Source organism: Sus scrofa, chromosome 1 (genome assembly GCF_054392235.1).
Source record: "Sus scrofa isolate SSC_HxYL_T2T_F1_AM1 chromosome 1, Sscrofa_HxYL_maternal_Yorkshire_Landrace_v2.0, whole genome shotgun sequence".
NCBI lineage: Eukaryota > Metazoa > Chordata > Mammalia > Artiodactyla > Suidae > Sus > Sus scrofa.
In genome coordinates, this window is record NC_139383.1 from 105,256,588 (window position 1) to 105,275,753 (window position 19,166).

The 19,166-nt window shown below is 51.3% G+C and overlaps 1 protein-coding gene across 1 annotated transcript in view; it reads left to right on the forward strand.

The window, feature by feature from the left end:
* The first annotated feature begins 269 nt into the window (after positions 1 to 269).
* ARK2C (arkadia (RNF111) C-terminal like ring finger ubiquitin ligase 2C) overlaps positions 270 to 19,166 on the forward strand; it is a 119,215-nt gene continuing 100,318 nt past the window's right edge. The window contains exon 1 of the mRNA XM_021092574.2: positions 270 to 647. Within this exon, the coding sequence (XP_020948233.1) occupies positions 587 to 647 (61 nt within the window). The 5' untranslated portion in view covers positions 270 to 586. The remainder of the gene's footprint in view (positions 648 to 19,166) is intronic.

Sequence of the window (19,166 nt, forward strand, 5' to 3'; positions counted from 1 at the left end):
GTCTCTCCTCACGCACTAAGTCACCTCAACATGTCTGGGTGCACGTCCCTCTCGGTGTGTGCACATTCCATGTGCACGTTGCCTGTGTCTGTGTGCAGGGCGCTCCACGCGCGCGCGCTCCGGCCTGCGGGCGACCAGGGACCCGCGCGGGGCTCCACGCGCCCGGCAGGGCTGACCCCCTCCCCGCGCCCGGCCGCGGGCCACCGCGATTGGCCGCCGGCTCCTTCTCAGCCGTCACCCCTCCCTCCCCCCACCACCCGCGCGCCCGCGGTCCCCGCTGTCCCCCGCGGTTCCGGCGAGGCCGCGCCGCGCTGCGCTCCGCTCCCATTGGCTGCGCGCGCCTTTGTGTGGCGGCAGCTGCGGCCCCAGCGCCTTTGAATGTCGAGAGGGGCCGGGAAGGGAGCCTTTCCATGGGCCATCTGTCTCCCCGCCAGCCGCCGCCCCACCGCCGCCCGCGCCCCGCGCTCCGCCTCCCGCCCCGGCGGCTCCCGCAGCCCCGCCGCCGCCAGCGCCCGCGCCCCGGAGCCGCGCCACAAAGGGCCCGCGCGCAGCCGCCGCCGCCGCCGCCGCCGCGCGAGGAGCCAGGATGGTCCTGGTCCACGTCGGCTATCTCGTGCTTCCAGTGTTTGGCTCTGTGCGAAACAGAGGTATCGCTTTTTCCTTTCGGGGTCCGCTTCCGAGCATGGATCGCTGCGGGACCAGGGCGGGGGCGGGCGCCGAGGGCGGCGGGGGGCTCAGGGTAAACCCTCGAGGACGCAGAATGAGCGGTGGCTTCTCCCCTCTCCCTTTGGGGGGGACCTCCGAGTGTGGAGGTGGTCACCCTCGTGGGAGCTTTTGCGGTGAAGTTAGGGTTTGGCGGATTGAGTCCCTCCCTCCCTCCCCAGCCCCATTTTTTTTTTTTTTTAAATTCTTTGCGGCGGACGCGGTTCCCTCAAATCATAGCCCCTTCCCCCCAATACCTAGCCCTGTGTGAGCGAAGGACGGAAAGAGATACAGGACTGTGTGTGTGTGTGTGCGCGCGCTTGTGTTTGTGTGTGTGAACACACTTGGCTTTCTGTGATTTTTTTTTTTTTTTCCTTTCAGGTGTATATGTGTTTCGTTTTATTTGTGTTTGTGTTTCTCCGTTATTTGGTCATTGATACCAATGGCTGGTTAACTGGGATCTGGCATCTGCCCTATCCCGCGCCCCAGCCCCCACATGCTCGTGGGCACTTGCACGACTTCCCGTCCCATCTTTTCCTCTTTAACCCTTTTTGTGTATCGCCCTTGTACTCCCCCTCCCACACCATGGTCTTTGTATGACAGTTGCATTTTTGGGTTCAAGATGCATGCGTGTGTGTGGTGTGTGTGTGTATGTGTGCGCGCCAGCCGGTGTGTGCGCTCCTCGGAGAGTCAGACATGCACTGCTGTGCACCCCTGGGGCGGGCCGGAGAGGGGTGCCGGCCCTTGGTGTTGGGCTGTGTGTGAGGATAAGGTGGGACGCTGCCCCCAAGCCAGGCCTTTGCCCCGGGCAGGCGGGCAGGCGTTGATAAAGCAGCAGGCCGGCGCAGGCTTTGTTTTTAACTGTGATCTACGGGGTGTGTTTGCACGGTCCCCTTCCCCACATCCCCTTTTCCTTACATTCTGCTCCAACAGCTTAATTTTCCCCTCTTCTCCCCACCTCACATTGCTTCCATTTTCTTTTAATCAGAAACTCCCACCTCCCAAAGCAAATCCGAGATGCATTTAGATTCATTTTTTTTTTTTTTTCTCTTTTTGTATTCTGCCTCTGGACTCACATTTCTCTTCTTGGAAATGTTTCTGTTATCCTCTCCCACTCCACGTCTGCTTAAATCCCTGCTGGCTGAGGCCCTCCCCCACTCCCCTCCCTCACGCACAGAATGATGTCTTCCCTTTGCGACCAGGGCTGCTGCTCCACCAAGTCCGAGTGGGGGGTGGGGTCGCGGGCCAGCGCTTTAGTGCACCCCAGGGGCCCTATTGGACAAGAGAATAAAAAGCCCAGCCCTCTTTCTTCCAGCCCAGCTGTCCCCAGCCCCTCGCCTCTCCCCAGAGCCTACAAGGCAAGGTTGGCCCCCTTAGGCCTGTTTGAACTGCAGTTTTTTTTGTGTGATGATAGAATGATGACATTCTGCATTTATCAAATCTTTTTTTTTCTTCATTGTGTAGCTCAGTGAATGGTCAACTCGCTGCTGTGTGCGCTGTGACCCTTCTGCCTCCGCATTTAGCTGTATTGTGACACCCCTCTTAACCATCTCCTGTCTCCATCTGAGGAAGGCATTGCTATTTAAGCGGCAGTATCCCCTATCTCAGGCCAGCTTAGCAGTGGGGGGCCGCGGGTGGGGTGGGTGTGTAATTATAGGAGTAGGGAGGGTTGGGTGCACTAGCCCCTGAAATGCCAACCCCTCCCCAAGACACAATTATATCTTATTACTTGGCATTTCCTTTTAAAACGGGTGTGGAACATTACACTAGGCAGAAATTCAAAAATGATTAAGAAGGATGTTGAGCCTGAAAGTATAATTATCCTGATTAAATCATTATCATCCTCATTAATACCACCGATCTCTAAATACCATTGCAGGATGCTGATTCCATGTTTTGAAATTCAAATTGCTCAGCTGCCTTTAAATTTTATTTTTAATAACCGCCCCCCCCCAAAAAAAACCCGCCACCCAACAAAGCAAATTCTGCCAGTCAGTCAAAGTTTACTTTCATGGCAAACACGCCCATAGGAAATGTAAGAGCTGAGGGTTAGTCGGGCTGTGGGTAAAATTTAGCAGCATGTGATAAGAATTCATGACCTTCTGATAGAGGATACTAATGCTTAACCCAACAAGATCCTAAACCACAATCTTCTTGTAAAACTATTAGGTAGCTTGCCAGCTTAAATCTGTTCTTTTTAGTTTCCATTGTAGTAGTATAGGATGTAGGCCATTTCAGAATAGATGTAGAGAAATAACCATTTTTGTATCTTCATCTTGTTTAGCCGAGTACATTGCACTGTAAATCCCTGTTAAGTGGATTCCTTTTGCTTTGGCTTGGAGGCTGTAGCACCCCATTTCCCACTTATCTGGGTGGCCATCGGCTAGCTTCCGGGCAGCACCCAGGCATAAGTGAAGAGGTTACCTTTAGTCAGGGGCCAAAAAAATAAAAAATAAAATAAAAAATATATATGTATATATATATATATCCACGAAAAATTGTGATGAAATGATGGTTGCTGGTACCCTGAAAATTTGATGCAAGCAGGGTCCTTGGCTTAAGGGAGAGCCATGGCCGTGGTGTCTTAATTGTTTAATTGTGCAATATCAAGAGCATCTTTGGACATCCGCCCTGGCCCTCAGAGCTGCCCCTTTAACAGCCGGCTCCCTTCTGCTCCCTTGCTGGCTAGACCTGCTTGAAAACTCAAACAAAACAGCAGCAATAAAGAAAGACTAAGGCCCCTACTTCGAGGGCCCTTCCAAAATAAAGTCCCAAGTGGCCTCCCCAGATTGCCATTTGGCAATCTGAAAAGAAAGAGAAAAGGAGAAAAGAAAAGGAAAAAAAAAAAGATTCCCCAGCAAAATGGTTTTCCATTAAACAGGGATAGCGTGTTCTGCTGTGCTGAATTACTTCCTGTTCTTATTTTGTGGGTAATTTTTTCTGTATCAGATATCCTTTTGGTTGTGTATCTTTTCACCTTTTCTTGTACTAAAACTAAAGCATGATCTGTATTTTTTTACATCCCCCCAGTTGACAATGTACAGCGCTCGGTTAGAGATGTTACTCTGCTGAAACGTACTGTGCTGTGTAGCCCGGGCCATCTGCTCATTGTACGCTGCTTTTGTTCTGTTGCCCTTCGGAAGCATGGTGGGCCCAGCCTTTTTTTTTTTTTTGTATCGTGTGCATGACGACATTGTTACACACAGAATCCACTAATACTAATATACAATCTCTCAATAAAGAACTAGTTTCCTATATTAACCTAGTGTGCTTTTTCTCTTGCTGTTTTCCCATTTATTGTCGTATCCTGCTCTTTAGATTCCCCCCTTGCTTTTCTATCCCTACCCTCACCCACCCACCACTCCCACCTCCCATTGTAAGATTTGAGTGAATGCCTTCTGTTTTTTTTTTTTTTTTTTTTCTTTGTATTTTTTTTTAAATTTTTTTTCGTGGCACAGATATGGTGACTTTAATCTCATCTAGTCCATATCTTTCTACAGTAGGTGTCTGGGGCCGTGAGTTGGGGTGGTCAGTTGTCCTGTTACACTGAAATAGCTCTCCTGCATAGAAAGAACTCCTATCTTTGGCCACCTGGGTTCCCACCTAAGAGCCTTCACATTTCATCCTAGCTTCCAAGTTACTTGGTCACTTGGTTTATGATGCTGGCGAAGAGATGGGGATCTAACACTTAGGTGGAGAAAAGGGATACTGTTCTTAACTAGCAATCTTGTTGCATTTCAGACTGGCATTAAAAAACAAACAAACAAACAAAAAAACCCAACCATTTTTAGTTGTGTTTTAACTTTTTTTTTTACCGTTTCATTGATTTACCGTCCTTAGAACTCATGCTGGGGGTGACATGTTACATGCTCCAGTTGAAGCCGTGATCTGGAATTTTAAAGTACCCTCTTCTATGTGCGTATCTAAATGGTTGAGACCTGCAGTGTAAGTTTTGCTTTGAGATCCTGCATAAGGAAGATGTTTGAAACAGAAACCAGCTGAGACTACTCCCACATTCGTCCCAGGGCTAGCAGCCTGACCTGCTACTGTCGGAATAAGAGGGTCTGTGCCCTCTGCAGACTGTGAGCCAGTTAAAGCTGATTACAGCCTAGTTTCCTGACAGCTGCCTCATCTGTGGCTGGCAGTTCCCCTCTCGAGAAAGAAAGCCAGATCTCTGCCATTGTCAAAGTGTGTGTATGTGTATGTTTGGTGGCGAGGGAAGGAAGTCAGGACCTACCCCAAAATTGAATTGGAAGAAGAGCCCTTAAAATATATCTTTTCCCATAATTACGTTTGAGGAGCCAGTGGAGAGGCATTTTTTTCCCCCAGAGTGGCACCCAAATTCAAGCATTTGTCAATTACACCTATTCAATTTCAGCCTAGAACAAGTCTTGCTAAATGAAGCATTTTAGTCTCTGAGGAAATTAGTTGATGAAAGAAATTCACGGTTCCTTCAAAGGGTCATCATTTTGGAGCCTCTCTTCCTTGGGCCAAGGTACCTCCTCCTTGCTCCCCGGGGGCTGTCTCTCAAGCTCGCCCCTGCCCTCTGCCTGAGATCCTGCCCCAGGCAGGGGCACCCCAGCCTGACCACAGTGCTTCCTAGACTTCTTTGTGGTTTGGTGCAGCTTTCCTCTCCCCCATGGCTGCCCCTTTCTGCTCTGGCCCTTTGTTCTCATGCTCTCTCCAGCCCTGGTGGGAAAGCTGAGCTGATTTACTGTGACACATGGACATCCATGCGGGTTCCCAGCAGAGGAACTGCATGCTGTAGTTTGTGCAGGAAGGGATATGCAGGCCCTCGAGGATTTGGTTTCTCCCTGCTCCTTCTCCTCCTCCTCCTTCTTTTCTTTTGGTTTTCATGAAACTTTTAATTTGGTTCTTTAGTTTGAGAAAGCAAAATAAACCATCCCTCAACCAACCTCAACAGTAAGGAAAACTACTCCACATCAGGTGATGGCCCTCATTTTTGTCCTAGAGAGTAGGGACTCACTAGATTGCTATTAACCAACTCTAAGATTTTATTTCTTTAAATTAATGTTATATGTTTTGAAATTCTTTGGTCAGGACATTTCGAGGATGGTTTAGTAACCTGGTAATAATACAGAAATTTAGTGGGTTGGAGTTCCCACTGTGGCATCATGGGTTAAGAATCCAACTGCAGCAGCTTAAAGAATCTGGTGGGTTAAAGGATCTGATGTTGCCACAGCTTTGGCAGAGGTTGCAGCTGTGGCTTGGATTCAGTCCCTGGCCTGGGATCTTCCATATGCAGCTATTAAAAACAAAAAATTAAATTTAAAAAAAAAGAAAGTCAGTGCATTAATGGGAGTCATGTTTTAGCAATTTATCAAATACATACTATATTTTTGCCAGATTGTCAGAATAAACATATTTATCTGAAGGAGTCTTTCCTCTGATGGATGGTACATTATAATCTGCTCTCTCAGCCAACGGACATGTACATTTAACTCTAAGATTTTGGAAAAACCATCTGTTTTTATACCAGACTTTGTAGTAAGGTGGAATGCAGTTCTTGTTTATAATTCTTCTTTATGAACAAGAGAACTTCTCTCCTGAATCTAGTATCAAATAAGGCTCAGTTGATTAAAGAGCTTTCTTAAATAATATTTTTCTATAAATTAGTGAGTACTATTAATCACTCAAGGTTAAGGTGGAAGGCCACCAAGATGCTCCAATATGCAAATAACAGAGGAGTTCCCATTGTGGCTCAGTGGTTAATGAATCTGCCTAGGAACCAGGAGGTTGTGGGTTTGATCCCCGGCCTTGCTCAGTGGGTTAAGGATCCAGCGTTGCCATGAGCTGTGCTGTAGTTCACAGATGCGGCTCAGATCCTGCATTGCTGTGGCTCTGGTGTAGGCTGGTGGCTACAGCTCCGATTGGACCCCTAGCCTGGGAACCTCCTTATGCTGTGGGTTCGGCCCTAGAAAAGACAAAAAACAAAAACAAAAACAAAAAAACAGAGACTAGACCATCTCTTGCCTCTCTTCCTTTTGTAGTTCCTGCATGAACTCCCACATATCCCCATCTTGAAACGAGTAGTTGGAAAACTTAATGGTTTTCTGGGCTAGGGAAGCAACAGCTCCTTGCTGGATCCAACTTCAGTGTGAAACCCTGGCCAGGAGACACAGGCCCTTGACTGTGTCACTCAGGGAGTGACTTTGGATGTCTTAGTCCAACCTGACCATGGTTGCTCAAATATTCCTTGGTTTCTCAGTGCATCTGAATAGCTCTTTAAAAATTCTTGGCTTAACATGACATGAATGTGAACTAGCATTTATTGGTATGGCTTGGCCACAGATAAACCAATATACTTCTAAGAATCAGAGGCGAAGGCTTACCTTAGAGAAGCTCGGATTTTCTGGATCATTTAAGAACTGAAAGCAAACATTTATAACCCCACAACTGAACCACTTGAAATGTCTGCATTTTCATGTATTCGGTCATTCATTCATTCACTGACTCACTTGTTTGTCCATTTAGTTAGTGAGTGCTCATTGAATATGACTTGGGGCGGAGGGAAGGAGGATGTGAAAGCAGTATAGGACCTGCGTGCCTGCCCTCCTGAGGCTTATGCTGAGGCTAGGAGATGAATGCATGGGAAACCAGATGCTACTGAAGACCTTCTGTGCCATGGTACCCAAATGAATGGCAGGACATCCCGACTCACGGTGAGGTGGGAAGAGCTTGGAGCAGTCCAAGGGTTGAGTCCTGGCCCAGTCTTGACCCAGCAGGGTAAACTTAGGCCACTGCTCTGAGCATCATCTCAACAATGACTGTCCTTATCCCTACTGATAGGGTGTGTGTCGACTCAAAGGCACTTGGCACAGAGCAGGTGCCTAAGGCCTGCTGGGTGGCTGCCCTTATTTCCACAACTGTGGGAATTTACTGGCCAAGGGAATTAAAGTAAGGAATGACTTACTGAGGAATTGGGGTTGAGATGTGCCTTCAAGGGTGTTAGGTATGCAGGAGGAAGAGCACTGAGGACTCGAGGTGGGGCTGGGGAAAGAGTGAGGCTTTGGTCAAGGCCGGGTGGCTTCTGCTGATTTAGCAAGAACAGAAAGTTCTTATGAGGAGGGGTGTCTGTGTGTGTGTGTGTGTGTGTAGGGCTATGTGTGCAGGCCTATTGCCTTGCACAGCTACAAGAGGCACTGGGCCCACTGTTCTGTCTTTGAATGATTCGACCAAGGGCACAACTCCAGGAGCTAAGCAGCATGAGGTTGGGAGAATATGGGAAAAAAAGGCTGGAAGATACTCTGAAGCTAGTTTCTGAAGACCTTCGGAAGCTCCAGTGGAGTTTGCTCCTTTGGCCGCCAGGGGCTTTCTGGGAAGAGTGGTGTTTCCATGATTTATTCTGGCAACTGATGACAGAGGGGTAAGCCCAAGGGGCTGAGCCAGGGAGGAGGCCGTGGGTGGGCTTCCAGGAGTGTTGGAAGCCCAAACTAGGGATCTGGGGAAGGAAAAGGGAGACTCACAGGAAGGGCTGTAGTATAAGAGGAAGTAGGCAGAACTGAGTCCATGTGGAGTGGCTGAGGGGCAGGGGGTGTCTGCGGGTACCTGGGACAATGTAAGACCATGAAGACCAGCAGGGAAGATGGGAAGAACAGACAGTTTTGGGGAGAAGTTAGGTCCATGTGCAGATAAACAGAATTTGGGATGCTGAAAGTGGCAGGGGGAAGGGGTCCATGGCAATGTCTTGGGATTTCAGACCCCTAGTACCGGGATGGAGTAGGAAATTAATTCCAATAACAAAAATTTCTCATGTTTCCATGACACACCCTTATAAAACTCTCTGCCATGCCTTATTTGGCTCTGCCCAGGTAGTTTTAGTCATGCAGGCCATACACTTGGCAACCTCGCTGACAATACTGACCCTCCCTCCCTGAGAGCTGTGCCTCCATATCTCAGTTTGAACAACTTTGATCACATTCTCCTCCTGGAAGACCCCAAGGTAGGCAGGTGGCAGGATTACTGCCTCCACAGATTTGCAAAAAGTTCGACCCTATCCACATGAGGAGGAGATGGAGGGAGCCCCCTTGGGTCGCCGAGTCAGGGATAAGGGTGGGGTAGGGGTGTGGCAGCTGGGGACCAAGGCAGGGATTCAACATCAGGATGGGTCTCTTCTGCAGAGAGCAGACTTCCCCTGATTCCAAGCTCTTTCTCTTCTGTTCTCTTATTTCCTCTTCCACACAGCCTGGGAGGAGGTAACTGGGGACCAGAGGAGGCAACTGAGGCCAGGGGTGGGGAAAGTCGCCCCCTGCGTGACCCCAGCTAGGAAATGGCTGAGCCAGAAGTGGACACCAGGTGACTGGCTGGCTGGCCGCATCCCTGTGCTGGCTGAGGCTCCCTGCATTGTCCACCACGGCCTGCACACTGGTAGGAATCCTCTTGAAACCAAGATAAGCACTGGAAAGAAACCCCTAGTCTTCCTCCATGTCTGGGGGTGGGAGTAGGCTCCAATTTGTCCGCATTGGGAGAGGCCTCTGCGCAGCTGGCAGCCGGCCAAGCAGCAAGGCGGGTTCCACCCCCAACCTGGAGCCCCCACCTCCTGGAAGGGGAGGCTGAGAGACAGGGCAGGTGCATGGGGGACCAGAGATGCCCCTGGGTGGGAAATGAGCCGGGGCCAGAAATGAGTGAGTCCGTTAGCCTGCAGACTCCAGCTCTGAGGATGCCTGGCTGGCTTAACCGGGACGGGGGACTGAGGACTGTGCTGATTGCCGCAGAAACACCCAGTTGTCACCGCGCCTCAAGGTTCTAAAGTCCTCAGCACGTCTCCCATGCCTTCTTAGGTCATCTTGATGTCTTCGTAGATTCTATCTAGGTTATATCACGAAGTAATAGACTCGCATTTTGGAAAGTTTAGAAAATCAACCAAAACGGGCAAAAAAAATCTCTTACAAGTCCTCTGTGATCACGTTAGTGAAAGGCCCTCCACGTTTTTGTTCAAACACGTACACGCATTTTGTGCAGTGCTGTAAACACAGCAATGTATACTTTTGCATTCTCCAGCTTTAAAAATTTAGCAGCCGGAAAGCCTTTCCATGTTTTGCTAAGTTGTCTTCACGAGCATCACTTTGAATGGCTGCACCATATTCCACTTGAAGGGTGGCTCTGCGCTCAGGCTCAGGTGGTGTGATGCAACCAGCCATGCCTGCTGGTCTCCCTGCCACCTCCCCTGGGCTGCTGTTTGGCTCTGAGCGGGGAAGGGGAATTAGTGGAATCTGGCAGCTCCCAGGCCTCCCTGCTCACTGCCAGTCCCCTCCATCAACAGGCCCAAAGCGGGGAAAGGCAGGGCAGAAAAGAGTGCCAGAGGAAGGACGATTTGAATACATTCTTCTGAGAGCTGGGTTCTGGCCTTCGTTCTGCTACAGACCCACTGAGATCTTGAGCAAGTCAGTTTCCTCTGCTGGGTCTCAGTTTCCCCATCAGTCAAGGGGGCATTGTTTCCATCTTACAGGCTTGTCACCTGAAGTGAGAAGCCAGCCAGAGGCAGCAGCAACAACAGTTTTTTAGGAGCTGGTGCTGAGACAGGCCGAGCAGGATCGTGGGCACAGCCCTGCTTCAAGGCACCTCTGCCCATAACACCCCGTGGGCCTTGTTGGCCAGTCTGATTGCTCTGGGCCTGAGCTTCCTATCTGCCAAGGGAGATGATTGGCCTAATTGCCCCTTCCTGCTTCAAAAAAACTGATATCCTCTTGATGAGGGGAACTTATTTCCACCACCTTTAGGCCTTTTCCCTGGGCAGCAGCTCAGTGCTCACTCGGTGCTCAGTAGAAGGACCCAGACGCCCTGTGCACGGAAGGGGACAACCGTGACTCCTGGTGGCTCCATCTCAGGCAGTGAGCACAGGGAATTCTGAGCCTCGGTTCGGCTGCTTCTTGGAGCTGTTCGTGTTCTTGCTTGGCCTCTGAGCGAGAACTTCCCTGGGGCTTCACTGCTTACCAATGCTGTCCTTTCCTTTAAACACCTCCCTGAGGTGTGCCACCATGGGGCAGCAGGAGAGCCAGCCCTCTAGGAAGTCACCTGTGTGTTGCGTGTTCCATGGGGCAGACCAGTTCCTGCCCTGAGCAGGGCTCAGCCGCTCCCCCAGGAGGTGGGGAGGTGGTGGCCACTGTTCACCCCGAGTCTAGAAGAGGAAGTGGTGGCTGCTGACTCAGCACCAGCCTGCGGAGTGGAAGGGGGTGGAGGAGCTCTCTGAGGCCGGGAGGAAGTCAGAATTCAGCCAACACCTGTCTCAAGGAAGGGCAGGAAGCTTCTGAACAGCTGCTCCTCCTTCTCTGGGGCTGTGGGTGGGAGGGAGGGGGGCGGAGGCCCTCTGGAGGCTTCCCCTCCCCCCACAGCCACCATGTTGGGCTCCAGCTCTCGTCCCCCAGCTGCCAGGGCCTCCAGGCCACCCCCTTTCCATGGCTCAGGGCCCCCCACAATGCCGCCTGCCTCTGCCGCCCTGCACGTGACTCCCCTCCTAGAACAATTACTCTGCTCCCAAACTCTGTGGGTGCTAATGCGTGAATGTTGCTACCTCCCAGGGCTGGGGATCCTGGCCTTCCTTAAGCCAAAGGGTGGGCTTCCCATGGGGCCCTCGGTCTCCATGTATTTCCCTGGGAGGCGGGAGCTGGCCTGTGCAGGCCTAGCCCTCCACCAGCATGGCCCTGCTCACCAGAGCTGAGAAGTCCAGAGTCCCCTCTTTCAAGGTGTTTGGAACTGCTGGTCACTCCTGGCCCAGCAGCGTGTGTGCCCAACTTGGCACTGAGGGAGGGAGACAAAATAGGCAGCTGGGCAGAGCCTCAGCCCTGTTTCAGGGTGTTTGTCATCCGAGACCCTCGTGGACACCAGGGCAGGGGGCCCAGGCTTGGCCTCACCTCTGATGGACGCCCACCCCTCGGGACATAGGAAGGAGTCGGGCAGGAGGACATAGGAAGGAGTCGGGCAGGAAGATGGGTTCAGCCCACTGGTCTGCAGGGAAGCTAGGCCAGGGGGCAGCTCCTGCCTGATTTCTTTTGACTGAAGGGCAACGGAGGCTGCCCCAAGCAGGGGTGCTGGGAAGCAGGGTGGCCCAGAGGCAGAGCTGAATTCAGAAGGGAGGGAAAGCATAGGTAGTAAGAGGCCTTGGGAGGCAGCTGGGAACCCTGGGCCCTGAGGAATTCAGCCTCACCCCACCCAGGAGGAGTAGGGCTGCAGGAGGGGTGAGGGGCAGAGAGGTCACAGGGTGGGGGGGAGGTGTGTAAAGGGAGCAACAGCCATCAGCTCTCACATGGGCAGGCGAGCCAGGAATTGATGGAGAAGGCGGAGGAGGAGCCCAGACACAATACTGGGCTGACATTTCCCCAGCCCAGCTGCATCCCACTCTGAAGGGTCTCTGAGCGGCGCAAGCTTCCCCCAGGAGAGAGGTGGAGGAAAATGAGGGCAGAAGGATGGGAGGGTGGGAGGAGGAAGTTGGGGACATGCGCTCTCATCACTGTCCCCCACATCTCAGCAGGAAGCGCCCATCTTTTAGGCCCTCACTAAGTCTGTGCTCATGCCTGCAGAGTCCTGCCTTGTGCTTGCCTGGGTGGGTGGGCCTGGCCCTCCCTCTGGGAGCATCCAGACTGGTTGGGAGATGCACAGATGTGCAACAGACAAAGGGCAGAACCCTTGACATGGGGCAAAAAAAGTCCTTGCCACACACAGAATAAACACAACAAGGTTTTCAGGTTTTTTTTTTTGCTAAGTTTGGGTAAAAGGAAATTTTTGTATAAAACTAAACAAGGAGTTCTCATGCCACCAGTTATGAATTTTGCATGAACTTTTGTGTGAAAACATAGGACATCAATGACAAATTTCATTGGGGCCGTCCAGGCCAGGCCACATGTCCCTATGGCTGGGAGGCTGGGGTCATTTCACACCCCTCTGACACTTAGGAAGACTGTGAACCATGCTCTGGGTGGTCCACGATCTCATATTTGCAGAAGTGGAACCCAAGCCTGTGCAGTGGCGAGTCACAAAGCCAGCTCCTAAAGGCCTCTGTCAGGACTGGGACACAGGTCACTTAACCCTGAGGACCAGTGCTCTTCTTGGGTCTTGATTCAAGGCCAGCTGGAGGTGGCCTGAGCTCCAGCAGGATGATCAAGGGGCACTTTGTTGGGGGCCGGGGCATGACTGGGTAAGGCTGGCGTTTAAATGGGCCCAGGGAGAAAGGGCGGCATTTCAACACAGTGGCCGATTCACATATGTCCCTAGTCTGCAGAATCAAAGCCAGGAGTGGGAGCCATGGGCTGAGAGAGGAGGGCAGCAGACTGAGACGAACCCCGTGAACAGATGTGGCACGGGGGCCTTCCTGTGGGGGACATCCAGCAGGGGGCTGTCCCTGATATTGTAAGGACTCTGTATTTCCCATTGTGGTAAAATATATGTTGCATAGAATTTGCTACTTTAACCACTTTATAGTGTACAGTTCATCATGTTGTACCACCATTACTGCCTTCTACTTCGAAAACTTTTTCATCACCCCCACAGCAGAAACTCAGGGCCCCCTTGACCTTGAGGTCTGCTCCCAGGCCTCCTCTGGGATGATAGGGGAGACTAAGGGGTAGCAAGGAAGGCACAGGTTTGGGCCTCAGGGTTCAATCCTTGTCTTGCCACCTCCTTTGGATGACCTCTCTGACCTTCAGTCTCTTTATTGGAAAAAATGGAGATACTTATTAATACCAGTGTCATGGGGAGGTGAGGGTGAAAAAGACAGTTAGGATACACAGAAAGTACAAGACACATGAAACCCTAGGAAGTGCTTAGCAAAAGATGGTCATTCTCCAGATGAATGGGTTAAGAAGATGTGGTACATATACACAATGGAATACTACTCAGCCATCAAAAAGAACAAAATAATGCCATTTGCAGCTACATGGATGGAACTAGAGACTCTCATACTAAGTGAAGTAAGTCAGAAAGAGAAAGACAAATACCATATAATATCACTTATATCTGGTATCTAATATATGAACCTATCTACAGAAAAGAAACAAGAAACTCATGGACATGGAGAACAGACTTGTGGTTGCCAAGGGGGAGGGGGAGAGAGTGGGATGGACTGGCAGTTTGGGTTAATAGATGCAAACTATTGCATTTGGAGTAGATAAGCCCTGAGATCCTGGTGGATAGCACAGGGAACTATATCTGGTCACTTGTGATGGAACATGATGGAGGATAAGGTGAGAAAAAGAATGTATGTAGATGTATAGCTGGGTCATTTTGCTGTACAGCAGAAATTGACTGAACATTATAAATTAACTATAATAAAAAAATCTTAAAAAAAAAAAAGATGGGGAGTTCCCATCATGGCTCAGCGGAAATGAATCTGACTAGAATCCATGAGGATGCCTGTTCCATCCCTGGCCTCAATCAGCAGGTTAAGGATCTAGTGTGCTGTGGCTTGGTGTAGGCCAGTGGCTACAGCTCTGATTTGACCCTAGCCTGGGGACCTCCATATGCCGTGGATGCACCCCTAAAAAAAAGGTCATTCCCAGCCCCCCCACTCCCTTGTCCCCTCTGAACACACGGCCTCTCCCTGTTTGTTTGGGCCTGAACAGTCTAAAGTGTTGAAAGGAGCACAAAGGGGACAGATGAGAAAGGGCCGGGCATGTTTCAGCTTCACTGGGTAAGAAGTTACTGACCATCTACTTTGGCCTGTGGGCAACCAAGGCACAGACAGCGTCTGGCCCACACCCAGGGAGCTAGGGAGACCCCTGCGCACCCCTGGAGGGGTTGGAGAATTCACAGACTGGGCTGCACTGGGAGTCAGGCCAATGATCTTGCTGGCTGGAAAGCACGGCTCAGCCTGGAGGCAGCTGGCCAGAATTGGTGCCTGAGTATGGGAAGTCACTGGGGCCTGGCAAAGTCAGGAGGGCCTCCTGGAGGAGGCAGATCTGGAGCTATACCCTGAAGAGGGAGTGAGCCGAAGTTTGCTACTGGGGGAGCTATCAGACCAGCCTGCCTCCTGAACCTCTCCCACGGAGGCCCAGATCTGATCCAAGAGGCGAATGTTCAGAGTCCTGTGGCTGTCACCTTGTCTGATTTTTTTCTTTTTCTTTTTTTCCAGAACATCAGGCCTTCTCATCTCATTGTCATCCCACCCATGCCAGTCCCCCTCTTCTGTGCTATCCCTTGGTCCCGGCCATTTCCTCTATAATCCGCTGCCCCCTCCTGCCCTCTGCCCAGCCGGACTGCCTGAGTGCTCCCACAGGTCAACCTATCATCCACAGGGAGGGCCACACAGAGGGGGAGGCTGCCCACAGGGGGGCTGGGGGTTCATTGCCTTCGGGCAATGATTCTGCTTCCTGAAGAACAGTGTACTCACTTCACCTGCCAGGTGGAGTGAGGGTCAAAAGGGACAGTGGATGGAGCACACCCACCATGATTCCTGGCACAGAGCATGGAGCTACGCTTATTAGCATATGTGGCTTCCTGCTAGGGTGTCGCCACATGCAGAATCCCCTGACTGCTATTGAGGCACTTTGAATTTGATATGGAGAACAAAGGTTAGGGGAAGAAACTTCTCTGAGCCTCAGTGTTCTCATCTGTGAAATGAGAACAGTCCTAGTAACCCTTGCAACAGGCTTAAAATGAGGGTCACGCATGATCACAGATCTATTCAGCTGACCTACCGGATGTGCACCGAGTGTCTGCACTGGACCAGGCGCCCTGCCAGGTGCTGGAGACTTGGGGATGAGAACAACATGAGCAGCAGCAGGTGCACAGGTAGCACTTGCTCTGTGCCAGGTGCTCTCCTCAGCACTTTAAAGAGATGGAGTCTCGTGGGAAACAGACATATGAACCATTGGGAAAGTCTGATTTGAGATACATGCTGGGTGTTCTCACAGGAGAAGCTCAGGCTGAGCTGAGTCTTGACGGATGTGTGGGGCTGACCAGGAGGGGAGGCAGGGGCAGGCTATCGCAGGCCAAGGTGCTGAGGAACTGAGTACTGCAGAGGGGACGGGGGGAGGTGGTGAATGTCCTATGGGGTAACTGGGCCCTTTTCATTCCTAATTGTCCACAGAGCAATGTTGCCTATTGATCAGCATTGCTGGGGGCTGATTGGCCTTTGTCAAGAATGACAGGCAGGGAGTTCCTATTGTGGTACAGTGGAAACAAATCCAACTAGTATCCATGAGGATGAGGGTTCGATCTTTGGCCTTGCTCGGATCTGGCATTACCATGAGTTGTGGTATTGGTTGCAGATGCGGCTTGGATCTGGTGTTGCTATGGCTGTGGCTGTGGCTGGCAGCTGCAGCTCCTATTCGACCCCTAGCCTGGGAACCTCCATATGCCACAGGTGCAGCCCTAAAAAGCCAAAAACAAAGAAAAAAGAAAAAAAAAAAAATGAAGTGCACATGTTCCACGCCATGGTCTGTTATATGTGGTGTGAGCTAAGGGCTGAGGATAAGACCTGGCTGGGTGCCTTTGGAGACCTAGAAAACAAACTGGAACCCCTGAGTGACCCCCTGGAAAGCAGTGATGAGGCAGAATAATGAAAATAATAATAATAAGTTTATCATGGTCTACTGCTGAGATGGCTGAGAGCAGTTCAGAGGAGGGGAAAGGGGAGGTGTGTCTGGGAGACTAACTGGGAGGAAGCCAGCTCAGCTCTGCCAGGCACAGGTGCTGTCTGGGGCAGCATTTCCCAACACCTTGTCCAGCCAAATGCTGGGACTCTTGAGCTGTTAAAAATTGTTTCTGGATGGGGTTCCTTCTGTGGCACGGTGGGTTAAGAATCCGACTGCTGCGGCTTGGGGCAATGTGGAGGTGCAGATTTGATTCCTGGCTCAGCCCAGTGGGTTGAAAGATCCAGAATTGCTGTGGCTGCAGCACAGGTTGCAGCTGCCGCTCGGATTCAATCCCTGACCCGGGAACTCCATATGCTGCAGGTGCGGCTATTAAAAAAAAAAAAAAAAGTTTCTGCAAAAGGGTTATGTGTTCCAACAACTTGGAAAATGCTGCATAGTAGACCCCTGACTCAGGGAGTCTCAATGTCTATTAGCTTATTAAAAGCTCTGGTAAGTCCTGTAATAAAATTAGCCCTTTGGTTCTGCTTCAGTAGAATTTTCCCACGCTATGTGAGCAAAAAAAATCTGTGTGTGTGTGTGACTCCTAGAATTATGTTTTGAACTGGGTGCACAGTTTGGTAAATGCTGATCTGGAGTCTGGGTCATCTAGCTCATGACTGGCTAAAAGCAACACCTTATACTGAGGGAACATCATCTGAGATGTCTGAGTCTGAGAAAAAGGCCCAAAAGAAAAAGATGGCTCATCAGTGGGTGACTGTTTGTCTCAGATCCTCCCCCGCCCCCCTGCCAGTCCAGCTTTCCCCCCAGCAGTGCCATCCTTACCTGCTAAAGAGAAGGTGCTAAGATCAGGAGGTCACTGGGGAGCCGGTCACTCATTCCCAGAGACACCCCTGCTGGCCACCCAGAGAACCTCTGCCAGTAGCCAGGTAGCTGCATTCCCTGGAGGAGCTCCGGCCCCTGGAGGGCCTGGGCCAGTCTGCTCAGGACTTCCCTCCCACCTTCTTGTGTTTATGACCTTGTCCAGTTTCCTCGGGTGGCTTTCTGCCAGTCCCCACCCCCACCGTGAAGCCACAGCTACATTTGACACCGCACATGGCACTCGATGTGCACGTAATTGTGTATCCAGGTGCTCAGCCCAACACATGCCCCATCCCCACACAGTCCTGTGCCAGACACCATTACATACTCTCACACAGTCTGCACACACTCGCTTACGTCAGCAATCCACACACTGACACTCGTAAACCTCTGTGCTGGACTAGAACATGCAGCACAGCACAGATGACAACAGAGGCACACAGCCACTTGCCACTCATGTGAATACACACAGGGACAACTGTGATACCCACACACGTTATCTCTGGAAACACAAGCTTATGTGTCTCCAGATGGGACTCCTTCCCCTTCTTTCTACTGACATGTCTTCTGAGCCCCAGGAGGTGGACACCGTCCCTGAATTCACACAATTTATGTCCCAACAAGGAGGAGTTCCCGTTGTTGCTTAGAAGGTTACAAATCTGAGTAGGACCATGAGGATGTGGGTTCGATCCCTGGCATCTCTCAGTGGGCTAAGGATCTGGCATTGCTGTGACTGCAGTATAGGTCGCAGACGCCACTCGGATCTGGTGTTGCTGTGGCAGTGGCTGTGGCTGGCAGCTGCAGCTCTGATTTGACCCCTAGCCTCGGAACTTCCATATGCCGCAGGTGCAGCCCTAAATAATAATAATAATAATCCCAACAAAGAGATGGAAGCCTTCAACCAGGGTAACACCATCTGGCCTGAGCATAGTCATGTGCACCACCAGGCTGGCTGAGTTCAGGAACGCATGCCTGTGTCCTCAGTTGTCACAGTCCTCAGGCTCTACTGTCTCCACAGGCCCTTGTTGTGGCCCAGGAGGAGCAGTGGCCTGTGTGGGCTACGGAGGGAGGCACTGTTGATTTGCTGTGGTCTCCATTGGAGCTGCCCAGTGATGGATGAAACTAGCGTCACATAGCTCCTTTGGGATGGGATGCCAGGTGGCCTGGGGGCTTTGTGGAGGAGGCCAGGCTCCAGTTGGAGTCGAAGGCTGAGGTCCAGGTCAGTAGGAGGTGAGAAACCGGAAGGTACCCAGGTAGGAGGCCACAAGGGGGGCACAGAGGAGAGAGCACAGCTCGTGGCCCCCAGCCTGAGACCCAGGGCAGCGGTTAAGGGGACAGCTTAGGCAGAGGTGGAAGAAGAGAGGTGGGGACGGGAAATGGCCAGCAGCCCTGCTTAGCTGGGGTCTCCACCCCGAATGTGGTCCTAACGCCCAGAAGACTCCTCAGCCAGGGCTCATCCTCTGCGTGCGGGTGGCTAGGGAATTAAATAGACCATGTGGTATTAATGGTGCCACCCCGTTTTATAAAGGGCCCTAACAAGCTGGTGAGCCAGGCACACTCAGTCTTATTTACGGCCGCTATTATTTCTCTGACATTGAGATTAATTTGACAATAGCTGTTTATAAGCTCTTCTATCATCAGATGGGCCCATTACCTGGGAGGAGAGGAAGGCTGGATTTAATTTGTGAATAGTTTCTGGGTTCTCCTGTTCCTGGAGTGCGTGTGGGCATCACAGCCATAAATCATGGAAGGCACCAGCAACACTGAGACCAGAGGTCCAGGAGGTGCCCAGATGGCAGTCTGCTGGAAAGGGATGTCCCAGCAGGTGGCTGGGTCTATAGACCTGAGCGGCCAGGTGGACCCACGTCATCCATACTGGGAGAGTCCTGGGACATCACCTGGCCAAGGAGCTTCAGACTCTAGAGTCTACACCAAGTAAGAATCAACTGGAGGCTTGGTAAAACAGATTCCTCTAGATCTACAGGGTCACCGTCTCTTGGGGCTGGGGTTTGGGACTTTCCTGAGTCTGGAGTTTTCTCAGAGGAGGCCTGCCTGGTA